Below are 14,137 nucleotides of genomic sequence, written 5' to 3'. Positions count from 1 at the left end.
ATCGGCTCCCACAAAGATACATGCCCTCAATCTTAAAATGCTGCCTGAACTTAACATGGCTACTACCACCGGGCTCATGGAGTACTTTTCGGCAAGAACGGAAGGGACATCATAACCAATACCTTCAAGCCAGGACAGTAGGTAGGATTTTGCAAGCCCAGGCCAGGGGGGGGGGGGGGGGAATATAATGCGACATGAATCCAAGGTCCTGGTTGAGTCTATACTCATGTGTGGGGAACGTGGCTATAAGTTTCTGCTTGATGATCTGCGTTGTCACGACAGTGCAGAATCGCCAAGCAGAAACATATAGCCAAGTTCCACACACGAGTACGGCTTCAACCAGGATCTTGGATTCATCTTGCATTACATTCACTCCCCCACCATCTGGCCTGGGCTTGCAAAATCCTACCAACTGTCCTGGCTTGAGACAATTCACACCCCTTTAACCTGTGATTACCCCTCTCTTTGGATCTGTAAAGTCTTAATTACCTGCAAAGACTCGCATTCAAAGTATCAAATTGCATCTTTGACTTTGTCTATCTATATATATATATATATATATATATATATATGTTTTTGGAACCCACCTCTTCATTCACCCGAGGAAGGAGCAGTACTTCGAAAGCTAGTGATTCAAAACAAACCTGTTGGACTTTAACGTGTTGGTGTAAGACTTCTTACTGTGCTCACCCCAGTTCAACGCTGGCATCTCCACATCATAAAAAATGGCTGATTTTAATTTTAGTCACTACAGTGCTTTTACATTTCTGTTCCATGCACACCAGTCACAAAGGGAAAGATTCAGAACGATCATGCAGTATTTGACTTAGAAGGTGATGCATTTTAATAAATATAAAATGTCTTGAAGGTGTGAAATGACTCATACTGTCTGTTTAATACATAATAATTATAATCTTTATTAGTGTCACGAGTAGACTTACATTAACAGTACAATGAAATTACTGTGAAAACCCCCTAGCCGCCACACTTCGGCACCTGTTCGGGTGTCTTGAGGGAGAATTCAGAATGTCCAATTCACCTAACAAGCATGGGCGCGATTCTCCGCAAATGCGGAGAGTCGTAAAGGCTGCCGTGAAACTGGCCGTATTTCACGGCAGCCTCCGCGCCCCCTCCCGGGACCCGATTCTGCTCCCCAGTCGGGGCTAGCAGCGGGGCCCCGTGAACCACGGCATCGCAGGCTTAGCGAACGTCGCTAAGCCCGTGCGCCAAGGGTAACGGCAGCTGACGCGCACGATGACGTCAGCCGCGCATGCGCGGATTGGACATCTCCAACCCGCGCATGCGCGGATGACGTCATCACGCATATGCGTCAAACCCGCGCATGCGCGGGTCGTCATGCCCCTCAGCCGCCCCGCGGACTGATCCAGCGGGGCAGCGGAGGAACAAACAGTTTACGGCCGTGCCAATCGGTGCCATGGTTCTCCAGAACGGCACTTTGCGGCCGTTTTCACGAACGGTGAGAGCAGGTGTGTTTGAGTTCGTGAAAACGGTCGTAAAGGTCTGGGAACTCGGCCCATCGGATAGGGGAGAATCGCTGTTCGCCGTAAAAAAACGGCGAGCAGCGATTCGTGTCGTGTGGGGGGGGGGGGGGGGGGGGGGATAGCGGGAGGTCGGTAAAAATGTCGGGAAGGCCCTCCTGCTATTCTCCGACCCGTCGTGGGGGGCGGAGAATCGCGGCCCATGTCTTTCAGGACTTCTATGTATCAAAGTCCTGACCTTCCATAGCTCTAATTGAGGATTGAGTGCTGATGCTTTGTGCAATAGATGAGACCAAAGTTGCAAATATATCTAGTACATATCTAAAGCTAAAATGATTAATGGTGTTTTTGGAATTAAGATGCAGTAACTCCTGCATAGTAGAAAATACCAGATTTAAGTAAATGGAAATGCTGTTCCTCTTAGGACTGTAGTTAAATCTTTAAAGACTGTATTTAACATGCTGCATCCTGTCAGTGCTGTTAAATAATTTCCAACATTAGCATATTTTGGGAACTGCAAGACCATAAACACCCATTCTTCACAATTTGTGGTAAATTTAAGAAACTTTTTTCTGAGATCTGAAGAAAATAATGATTCATTCTGTGGTACTGGCTGATTTGCAATTTTTGGCAATCTCTTATTTGTCTACATGTTTGGAACACCATTTCTAAGCAATGAATCAAGTTTTAGAATTCTTTTTCCAAATTATGTTTTCCTCCCCCAAAATTAGTCTTACTATCTGTTGAATTTTCTACCAACGTTTGAATTTTCTTTTCAAAATGACAGTATTGTGATTGACCATCATATATACAATACTCTAACCAAACATTTAGTGATTGGTAATGCTTTGAGAGAGAAAATGTTAAATTAGTGTGATTAAACTATTTCTTGTAGTTATATACCATTGTTATGAGGAAATTTGGAATGCTATTAGTTTGTGTCAATGCAATGAATTTATGATATTTGCCATTTTGCTACGATGGGGCAACAAGGAATGGCCAAGTGTTATTCCTCTGGAGGATTGGTTATCTTTGTCACAGTTCTTTATTGTCCGAGTGGCTGCGGACCCACAACCAGCACTTATTTTGACGCAGGTTGTCCATCTATGTGTAGGTGCTACTGCACAGGAGACCAAAAACTTGCCTTAAATTTGGGTGGCTCAGCTAGTTAAGATAATAAGTAGCTGAACGATGCAGTTTGATCAGGTGTGCGCGAAGATAGCTGATCTCAGCAAAAATGTTAGGAAACTATAATTATCCTTTGGTGTGTCCCCCCCCCCAGATTAAGAAGGGGAAATTAGTAAATATTACCTCATGTAATCCGTAACCAGTGACCCTGCTTCTGGTGAAATCAGAACCCCTCCTGTCTCAAACCCCCTGTGATTGTTTGGCCTACGCACTTGACATTCTGGCTCTGATTAATTGTCCATGTGTGAGGTGCCAGAATATCCCTGATACCTACAGAAAATCTTATTCCTTCTGTTGAAGGGTTAGAACAGAAAATATTTTAGATGTCTTCAGCCCTTGGAAGCAATTAGATAGTGAATTGTTGGCTGATACATGTGGCTTCAATCATAATATAATCCATTGAATGTAAATACGCTAGTTTGGTGGTGATGGAAGCAGCTGTTCATATAGGAGAAATATTAATGTTAATTTTCCTCTTTGTAGATGTTCAACCAGTTGCTTATGAGGAACCAAAACACTGGTGCTCTATTGTCTATTATGAGCTGAATAACCGTGTTGGTGAAGCTTTCCAAGCCTCCTCTACTAGTGTCTTAGTGGATGGCTTTACTGATCCTTCAAACAACAAGAATAGATTCTGCCTTGGGCTTCTGTCCAATGTGAATCGTAACTCCACCATTGAAAATACCAGGAGGCACATTGGCAAAGGTAATCTCTTAATTTTCAAGTTTAGTAGAAAATGTTGCATGTCATAACATAAGTAGGAGCAGTACACATGGCCCTTTGAATGTGCTCTGTTATTAAGTACAAACATAGTTGACCTTCTGCCTCAAATCCACTATTTTACCCAATCCCTATATCCCGGGATTACCTGAGACCAAATATCAGTCTATTGATCTGACTGGGAAAATTATGGCCCGTGGGCCACATCAGGCAGATGGAAGCTTTGGCTGCTGAGCTATATCTGGATACGGAAATTGTATTGGGATATTGGGGAAGGCCAATAGCCATAACTGCTCTAAAAATGAAGATTCATTTAAAAAAAAACATAAAACCTTTACTATCATAAGACCATAAGAAGTTTGAACAAGAGTAGGCTGTTCTGCACCTCGAGCCTGCTCCACCACTCAATAGGATCATGGCTGATCCGACATTCCTCCCATCCACTTTCCTGCCCTTTCCCCGTAACCCTTGACTCCCTTATGGGTCAACAATCTTGTCTATTTCAGCCTTAAATATAGACAAGGACTCTGCCCCCACAACTGTCTGTGGCAAGGAGTTCCAAAGACACTGGTGGAGAGGAAATTCTTCCTCATCTCAGCCTCAAATTAGAGGCACTGCTGCCCACGTCGCTGAGCACCCGGGTTCGATCCTGGCTCTGGGTCACTGTCCATGTGGAGTTTGCACATTCTCCCTATGTCTGTGTGGGTTTCTCCCCCACAACCCAAAGATATGCAGGGCAGGTGGATTGGCCACTCTAAATTGGCCCTTAATTGGAAAAAAAATGATTGGGTACTATAAATTAATTTTTTTTAAATCTGTGTCAAATTGGCACCCCTTTATTCTGAGATTGTACCCTCTGGTCCTAGACTCTCCGATGAGGGGAAACATTCTCTGCATTTACAATGCTAAGCCTCTTGAGAATCCTATATGTTTCATTCTTCTAAATTTCAATGAGTCCCAATCTGTTTAATCTTTGTTCATCAGACAATCCCTCCATATCGGGGATCATCCTAGCGAACCTTCTCTGAACCGCCTCCAATAAAATAATATCTTTCCTTAAATAAGGGGACCAAAATTGCTCTCAGTACTCCAGATGTGGTCTCACCAGTACCTTGTGCAGTTGCAGCAAGATTTCCCTACTCCTACACGCCAATCCCTTGAAATAAGAGCCAACTTCCATTAGCTTTGCTGATTACCTGCTGTACCTGTGTGCTGGCTTTCTGTGTTTTGTGCACAAGTACCTCCATGCTTTGACAAAGAGTCATCCAGACTCAATGTTAGCTCCCTTTTCTCTCTGCAGATTCTGTGAAACCTGCCTTTGCCCAGTATTTTCTGTTTTTGTTTCAAATTCCAGCATTCTAAGTAATTTGCTTTTACCACCAAGTCCTTTTTGTGTTGCAGATTTCTGCAGTTTTTCTCCATTTAAATAATACTATGTTCTTTTGCTCTCCTTTACAAAATGAACAACTTCACATTTTCCCAGATTATACTCCATTTGCCAACTTTTTGTCCACTTACTTAACCTATCAATATCTCATTGCAAACTGTTTACATCTCTCTCCCATCTCGCCTTTCTATCTATTTTTGTGGTGTCTGCAAATTTGGCTACAGTATATTCGCTCCCTTCGTCCAAGTCATTAATATATGTTGTAAACCATTGTAGACCCCTCTCCTGCCCATTAGCCAAATCTCTATCGATGTCAATATTCTACTTCCAACACTATGGGCTCTTATGACTTTTTGTGAGGTTTGTGATGTACTTTGTCGAACGCTTTCTGGAAGTAAACATGCAACACATCTACTGGTCCCCCGCTATCCACTGGTTGGGACTTCCTCGAAAAACTCAATGAATAAATTAGGCACAATTTCCTTTTCATGAAGGCAAGCTGACTCTGCTTGATTAGATTATGGTTTTCCAAATGTGCTGTTATTACTTCCTTAACAATTGATTCCAACATTTTTCCAACAATAGATGTTAGGTTGATTGGCCTCTAGATACCTGCTTTTTGCCTCCCTCCCTTTTTGAATAGGGGTTTTACATTGGCAGTTTTCCAATCCTCCAGGACTTCTCTAGCATTCAAGAATTTTTGGAAAATTGCAACCAATGCATCCACTACCTCTAGCTACTTTTTATGATCCTAGGATGCAAACCATCAGGGCTAGGGGACTTCTCTGCCTTGAGCCCATTAGTTTGTCCAATACTACTTCCCTCGTGGTGGTGATGGTATTTAATTGCTCCCATGTATTTTTTTTAAATTACTTTATCAGAGTTACAAAGCCAGAGCTCACAGTGTGGACAGGGGCAAACCCCTAATCCAGCTCCTTGCCTGCTCCAAAAACCAATTCAAATTGAATCCAATTCATGTTCCCCACAAGAGAGTCATACCAGGTGCTGGCATTACACCTGACCTTCGCCAAAAGGTCGAGAAGTGATGCTCCCATGTATTTTTTAGCATTAATGGGATGTTCGGAAGTATCTTCCACTGTGAAGTGATGCAAAATATCTGTTTTAACACCTCTGCCATTTCCTTGTTCTCCATAACTATCGCCCCAGATTCATTTTCTAAGGAACCTCTGTTAACTTTGACTTGTCTCTTTGTAAAAATGTAGAGAAAGTCTTATTATCAATTTTTACATTCCTCGCTAGTTTGCCCTCATAGTTTATTTTCTCCCTCTTTATGATCTTTATAGTCCTCTTTTGCTGGATTCTGAATTTATCCCAATCTTCGGGTCTATCACTGATTTTTGTCTCCTTATATGCTTTTTCTTCTAAATTAATACTCTCCTTAACTTCCATGGTTAGCCACGGAATGTTTATCCCTTTCTTTCCTCCTACGATAACTATACCATCATAATGAGGCATTACCTGTATAATACAACAAATGTACCATCTTTTTCAAGTCCTCTTGGTTTAATATGAATGGTGCAGTAGGTCATCACTCTTTCCAATGGCATCAAATTCCGATGTTAAACTTTCTTCCCAGATGGTTCCTGACCTGCTGAGTACCTCCAGCATTTTATTTCTATTTCAGATTACCTGGATCAATGATACTCTGCTTTTGTTTTATCAATATAAATGTTACTGTTATTTTTCTGGGGTATGGTGTTGCAAGAACCATTAAGGGGAAAACAGCAAAGAAAAGAAAACATGGCCAGACCAAAAGCATAGAATCCCTACAGTTCATAAGATCTTCATTCATCAAGTTTGCACCGACCCATCGAAAGAGCGCCCCAACCTAAACCCATTTCCCCGCCCTATCCCTATAACCCCATCTAACCGTTGGATGCTAAGAGTCAATTTAGCCAATCACCTAACCGGCACATCTTTGGCCTGTTGGAGCAAACCAGAGCACCCGGAGGAAACCCACGTAGACCTTGGGAAAATGTACAAACTCCATACAGCCACCCAAGGCCGGAATTGAACCTGGGACCCTGACGCTTGGAAGCAGCAGTGCTAGCCACTGTGCCACCATGCCATCCAGAAGCAGTCACCACATTTTATGGGGAGTATTGTAATCCATATCCTCTCTCTATCGCTCATTCCTGGAGCTGGGATTTAATAACCTTCCAACACATTTTGAAAGAGGCACTACCGACTGCATTTGTAATCTGTTCAACACCTATTATGGAACAAGTTCCTAATTTTCAATTTTCTCAAAAACATAAAGCCCTAACCTAAAACCAACATTCTTTACTTTTGAGTTCATTCATCGTCCTTCTAAAAGTTTAAATCTTAGCTGCAACTCTGGGAGGAGCAGGACATGCTTTTTCAGCGTTTAATTTTCAGGTGTGCATAAACAACTATTAATTGTGATGTCCATCTCAAAATGTTGAACTGAGATTTCCTGTGGTGACTTTCAGTTATACATATTTTGGGATTTGCTGCAGGTGGCATCATTTATGCTTCAATAATCCCTTATCTACCAGCAGGTTTCTGCTGAGTCTATGCTACCCTCTGGTTCTTTTGGCAAATATCTTTAATCTATGTCCTCTGGTCACCGACCCTTTTGCCATCAGAATCTTTCTCATTATTTCCCTAATTAATACCCTTACTGATTTTGAACATATCCATTAAATCTGTCCTTAACCTACTCTGTTTAAAGAGAACATTATGAATGTGACTGTAGGAATTTCTAAAATAGAAAGTTGACACAATGTACACACAGGTGCAAGATTTTTTAATAGATTATAGCTGTGTAACCATTCCGTGGGTAAAAGTACTCTTCAGTGTGTTATGCCAGTGCGGACCTGAAGGTTCCAGGTTCAAATCCTGGACTGTCAGCACCCGTGGCAATAGACACGAGCAAGAATTAAAATCTTTAGTGAGGGAATGAGAAAAATGGACTACAAAACCGACTTTTCATAAAGCGTATCAAAACCGGAGTATCAAATAAATTGAAGTTTTGAAATTCCAGCGTATATACTTGAAAATCTAAAAAAGCAAACCAAAACTGCAGTAATTTTCAAGTGCGCACTTGCCTTGTGTTGCTCTACATGCAATTATCTGTTTTAACTTGGTGGTTGCATTTTCCTGGAGAGACCAGTCTATGATCAATGGCTAACTCCAAATTACTTGGAATTACTTCTGTTCACCTTGAAGTACTTCCTTTGAAGCTCTCCAGGATCAGCACCACTACTGATGCCATTCAACCAGGAGCAATGGCTCAAGTTGCATTGCATTTGCTGGCACACATTGCATGTTTCCCCCAGTTCAGAGCCACAGGACTGATTAGACGTTTGCATGGGCCATAGTTTTCCCAAGTCTGATCTACATGGTATACTGCTGCAAGTTGTCATCTTCAACAGTACCTCCCACACATGCAAGCTCATCATCTAATTGGGCAATATGGGTAAGGAAATGGCACTGAAATGGGGTAAAACATCTCCAAGATACCTTTGCTAGAATGCTAATGGTGGCAAAAACAAATTGGAAGTTTGAATCATAATCTTTAAATGGCTGTTGGATGTGGAAGTTATATCCGGAGTCTTGGAAGATTGACAGTAACAATTCTTGTTCAAACGGGATAAACTAGGTAACTATAGATCAGTTCAGTTGCTTCCACCACTTCCAGAATTCCATCTGAATGAGGAGAAGACTGACTCGTTAAAACATTTTTTATTGGCACTCTTAATTTGGCCTCTTGGAAGTACATGAGAGTGAAACAGGCTCAGAAATTGTCAGTATAAAATAATTTGCTTTTGCGAGCACAAAATAAAAATTTGTTTATCCCTTTTATGTTTGGGAGTCCTTAAATACTTTATGCCCAATGAATTCCATTTTAAATCTATTATTTGGATTTTTATTCATTGCTTGGACTGAGTGGCTTGCTGGGCCATTTCAGAGAGTCTGTTAAGAATCAGCCACATAACTGTGGACCTAGAATCCAAATGTAGGCCAGACTTGATAAGTTAGGCAGATTTCCTTCCCTAAATGACTTTAGTTAACCAGATCGATTTTAAGTCAATCGATTATAGTTTTATGGTCACAATTACTGAGACCAGTTTTTAATTCCAGATGAATTAATTATATTTAAATTCCACCAGCTGCTGTGATGGGATTTGAACCCATGTCCCCCGAATATTAGCCTGGGCCTCTGCATTATTAGTCCAGTGACATTACCCGACACCATCATCTCCTAACATTTGAAATGTTACTGTTGTAAAGGAGTTGTAGATCAAATTGTGGGATTTGCTTTGGGGATTGAGGACGAAATGTTGGTCAGGATGACTTGAGGCTGCCAAGTGTTGTAGAAGGACAATTTATTTTAGCTTGTGCTGGCAATTTCCCAACTTAGCCCACTACTAAACACCACTTAATGATTAACTTGAGCACTATGGACTGAGCCCTGATTTCAAGCAAGCAATATTTTTAATTGTCCAGATAAAGCTAGGACTAAAATACTTCTAAACTGAGGATAAAATACAATGTTCTACTTTTCAAATAGAAACGTATAGCATCACACTTTTAAGTTGAAAGCTAATAATTTCTGACAGTGCAACACAACCTCGGTACTGCACTGATTGTCCTTGAGCCTGAGACTGGGAAAAGTACCTTGCACTATTGACATAACACTTAAGAGTACAAATATGTTGTGCCATAGTACTGTCCATTGAATATATGCTTGAGCATACTTTGATAGATGTTGCATTTTCAATAAATTGTCATGATTGCCAAGCTTAGAAATGTGCAGTAAATAGCTTGTATTTGTGTAGTGCTGTATTTATACATATGCTGTGAGCATCTCAAAGTGCTTCGTGATCGCTAAATTTGTTTTGAAATGAGATCATTATTAAGGCAAATAAGAGCAGTGGCTTGTATAGCAAACCTGTGTCTGTTGATTTGCAGGTGTTCACCTTTATTATGTTGGAGGCGAGGTGTATGCTGAATGCCTGAGCGACAGTAGTATTTTTGTACAAAGTCGAAACTGCAATTATCATCATGGCTTCCATCCAACAACTGTTTGCAAGATTCCCAGTGGATGCAGTTTGAAGATCTTCAACAATCAGGAATTTGCTCAGCTTTTGGCCCAGTCAGTTAACCATGGCTTTGAAGCAGTTTATGAGCTTACCAAGATGTGCACCATACGCATGAGTTTTGTAAAGGTAATAGAATTTTCCCAGAAATTGTCCAAAGGAAAACTAGATAAATACCAACAGAAGGTGGGGGAGTAGGAAGTATACCTGTGAAATTTCCTCCTAGACGCTAGGCTGAATGCTCTGTTCTGTGCTGTAAAATTCTATGTAGTTTATATGTAGTCATAAGTAGTTATTTTTGGACAAAGATACCCATTTTTATTCTTCCTACCTTGCCTCTTGAATTGTTCGTGGGAGGTTGAATGTTTCCCAAGAATAAGGGTGTTATGCCTAATAGAATTACCCAAGCTATTGACTTAAGCATTGTGGTGGGATCTGGAAGTACTGGGAAATGGGCCCCGGGGTCTTTCTGTATGGGGAAGAGATCTCTAATAGTCTTAAGAGTATTTTGACGGCTGCAGTGTTCAGGCAGGGAACACGAGGAAGCGTGATGTCATGGTTTTAGAAATATTGGGGTTGTTTTGAGTTCAAAGAGTACTGAGATTTCAGCCCAGTGACTTGTAAAAACTGAGGGAGTTTCTGGAACTTTATACAGTGAGGAATCCAGTAATTTAGAAGGATGGAGGGGATTTTGGAGGATTAAGTGGAGTACGACATCTCCGCTCACCCAACCACAATCTTGCTGGCCTCGTCTCTTTGTATTCCCTTTTGTATCTTGGCACATAGGAACTGAAGTACGCCATTTAACCCCTTGAATCTGTCCTGTTAGATTAAATAATAACTGTCTGTTTCTGACCTTCATCTGCATTTGCTGTACATTCATTTTACACCATTGACAGTGTATAGTGTCAGTAGAGGCTCAGTTGGTGACACCTTGAGTCAGAAGGGTGTAGATTCAAATCCCTCCAGGCTTCACAAATGCAAATCCAGACTTGACACTCCAGTGTTTTACTCTTGGACATGAGCTATTAAACCAACACACCGATGTAAAAGGTCCCATGGCACTATTTTGAAGAACTTACCAGCGTAGTTATTCTTAGTGTCCTGGTCAATATTTATCCTCAATTAGTACCACTAAAAGGAAAAGCAGATTATCTGATTATTAACACATTGCTGCTTGTGAACCTTGCTGGGTGCAAATTGGTTGCTGTGTATGTATACTTCATTACAATGATAACTACACACCAAAGAAAAGTACATACTTGGCTATGAAGTACTTCAGGACAACCTGAGTTTGTGCTTTATAAAATGGGCCTTCAAAATTGTTTTTTTTTTTGGGTTTGGTTCACAAGAAATCTATTGACTGCAGATTTAAAATTATGAATTGAGCTAAGTGATCTGGTTTTTGTGGGAGAATGTTTTTCACTACTCCCAGCTGTTACTTGAAGTTTTGCCTGACTTCTCTCCTCATTGAGCGGGCTCTAGTTTTAAGATTGTCCCTTTTTCCGAGACTTCTCCATCATTAGAAAAATTAGCTCTGCACCTAACCTCATTTTATTTCAAAATCCTGAAAACATTATCTTAGAACAAAGAACAGTACAGCACAGGAACAGGCCCTTCGGCCCTCCAAGCCCGTGCCGACCATGCTGGCCGACTAAACTACAATCTTCTACACTTCTTGGGTCCGTATCCCTCTATTCCCATCCTATTCATATATTTATCAAGATGCCCCTTAAATGTCACTATCGTCCCTGCTTCCACCACCACCTCCGGCAGCGAGTTCCAGGCACCCACTACCCTCTGTGTAAAAAAAACTTGCCTCGTACATCTACTCTAAACCTTGCCCCTCGCACCTTATGACCCCTAGTAATTGACCCCTCAACCCTGGGGAAAAGCCTCTGACGAACCACTCTGTCTATTCCCCTCATAATTTTGTAGACCTCTATCAGGTCGCCCCTCAACCTCCGTCGTTCCAGTGAGAACAAACCGAGTTTATTCAACCACTCCTCATAGCTAATGCCCTCCATACCAGGCAACATCCTGGTAAATCTCTTCTGCACCCTCTCTAAATCCTCCACATCCTTCTGGTAGTGTGGTGACCAGAAATGAACACTATACTCCAGTGTGGCCTAACGAAGGTTCTATACAGCTGCAACATGACTTGCCAATTCTTATACTCAATGCCCCGGCCAATGAAGGCAAGCATGCCGTATGCCTTCTTGACTACCTTCTCCACCTGTGTTGCCCCTTTCAGTGACCTGTGGACCTGTACACCTAGATCTCTCTGACTTTCAATACTCTTTAGGGTTCTACCATTCACTGTATATTCCCTACCTGCATTAGACCTTCCAAAATGCATTACCTCACATTTGTCCGGATTAAATTCCATCTGCCATTTCTCCGCACAAGTCTCCAAACGATCTAAATCCTGCTGTATCCTCTGACAGCCTTCATCGCTATCCACAATTCCAGCAACCTTTGTGTCGTCTGAAAACTTACTGATCAGACCAGTTACATTTTCCTCCAAATCATTGATATATACTACGAACAGCAAAGGTCCCAGCACTGATCCCTGCGGAACACCACTAATCACAGCCCTCCAATGAGAAAAGCACCCTTCCATTGCCACTCTGCCTTCTATGACCCAGCCAGTTCTGTATCCACCTTGCCAGCTTACCCCTAATCCCGTGTGACTTCACCTTTTGTACCAGTCTACCATGAGGGATATTGTCAAAGGCCTTACTGAAGTCCATATAGATAACATCGACTGCCCTACCATCAATCATCTTTGTGACCTCTTCGAAAAACTCTTATCAAGTTAGTGAGACACGACCTCCCCTTCACAAAACCATGCTGCCTCTCACTAATACGTCCATTTGCTTCCAAATGGGAGTAGATCCTGTCTCGAAGAATTCTCTCCAGTAATTTCCCTACCACTGATGTAAGGCTTACCGGCCTGTAGTTCCCTGGATTATCCTTTCTACCCTTTTTAAATAAAGGAACAACTTTTGCTATTCTCCAGTCCTCTGGGACATCACCTGAAGACGGTGAGGATCCAAAGATTTTGTCAAGGCCTCAGCAATTTCCTCTCTAGCCTCCTTGAGTATTTTGGGGTAGATTCCATCAGGCCCTGGGGACTTATCCATCTTAATATTTTTCAAGGCGCCCAACACCTCGTCTTTTTGGATCTCAATGTGACCCAGGCTATCTGCACAACCTTCTCCAGACTCAACATCCACCAATTCCTTCTCTTTGGTGAATACTGATGCAAAGTATTAATTTAGTACCTCGCCCATTTCCTCTGGCTTCACACACAGATTCCCTTGCCTACCCTTCAGTGGGCCAACCCTTTCCCTGGCTACTCTCTTGCTTTTTATGTATGTGTAAAAAGCCTTGGGATTTTCCTTAACCCTATTTGCCAATGACTTTTTGTGACCCCTTCTAGCCCTCCTGACTCCTTGCTTACGTTCCTTCCTACTTTCCTTATATTCCACACAGGCTTCGTCTGTTCCCAGCCTTCTAACCCTGACAAATGCCTCCTTTTTCTTTTTGACGAGGCCTACAATATCTCTCGTTATCCAAGGTTCCTGAAATTTGCCGTATTTATCCTTCTTCCTCACAGGAACATGCCGATCCTGAATTCCTTTCAACTGACACGTGAAAGCCTCCCACATGTCAGATGTTGATTTACCCTCAAACATCCGTTCCCAATCTATGTTCTTCAGTTCCCACCTAATATTGTTAGAATTAGCCTTCCCCCAATTTAGCACATTCACCCTAGGACTACTCTTATCCTCGTCCACCAGCACTTTAAAACTTACTGAATTGTAGTCACTGTTCCCGAAATGCTCCCCTACTGAAACTTCTGCCACCTGGCCGGGCTCATTCCCCAATACCACGTCCAGTACAGCCCCTTCCCTAGTTGGACTGTCTACATATTGTTTTAAGAAGCCCTCCTGGATGCTCCTTACAAACTGCCCCGTCTAAGCCCCTAGCACTAAGTGAGTCCCAGTCAATATTGGGGGAGTTGAAGTCTCCCATCACAACAACCCTGTTGTTGTTACTCTTTTTCCAAAATCTGTCTACCTATCTGCTCCTCTATCTCCCGCTGGCTGTTGGGAGGCCTGTAGTAAACCCCCAACATTGTGACTGCACCCTTCTTATTCCTGATCTCTACCCATATAGCCTCACTGCCCTCTGAGGTGTTCTCCCGTAGTACAGCTGTGATATTCTCCCTAACCAGTAGTGTAACTCCG

General features: G+C 42.1%; 1 protein-coding gene across 2 annotated transcripts in view; it reads left to right on the top strand.

Annotated features, from left to right (window-relative positions):
* Positions 1-14,137, top strand: part of smad1 (SMAD family member 1) — a 140,849-nt gene that overhangs the window by 107,895 nt on the left and 18,817 nt on the right. For both annotated transcript variants that reach the window (XM_038791932.1, XM_038791933.1), the window contains exons 5-6: positions 3,171-3,392; positions 9,754-10,010. In XM_038791932.1, the coding sequence (XP_038647860.1) occupies positions 3,171-3,392; positions 9,754-10,010 (479 nt within the window). The remainder of the gene's footprint in view (positions 1-3,170; positions 3,393-9,753; positions 10,011-14,137) is intronic.

This window comes from Scyliorhinus canicula, chromosome 3 (genome assembly GCF_902713615.1).
Source record: "Scyliorhinus canicula chromosome 3, sScyCan1.1, whole genome shotgun sequence".
In the NCBI taxonomy this organism is placed as follows: Eukaryota; Metazoa; Chordata; class Chondrichthyes; order Carcharhiniformes; family Scyliorhinidae; genus Scyliorhinus; species Scyliorhinus canicula.
Note: the sequence above shows the minus strand (reverse complement) of the source record. Positions and strands in the feature narration are given on the sequence as shown.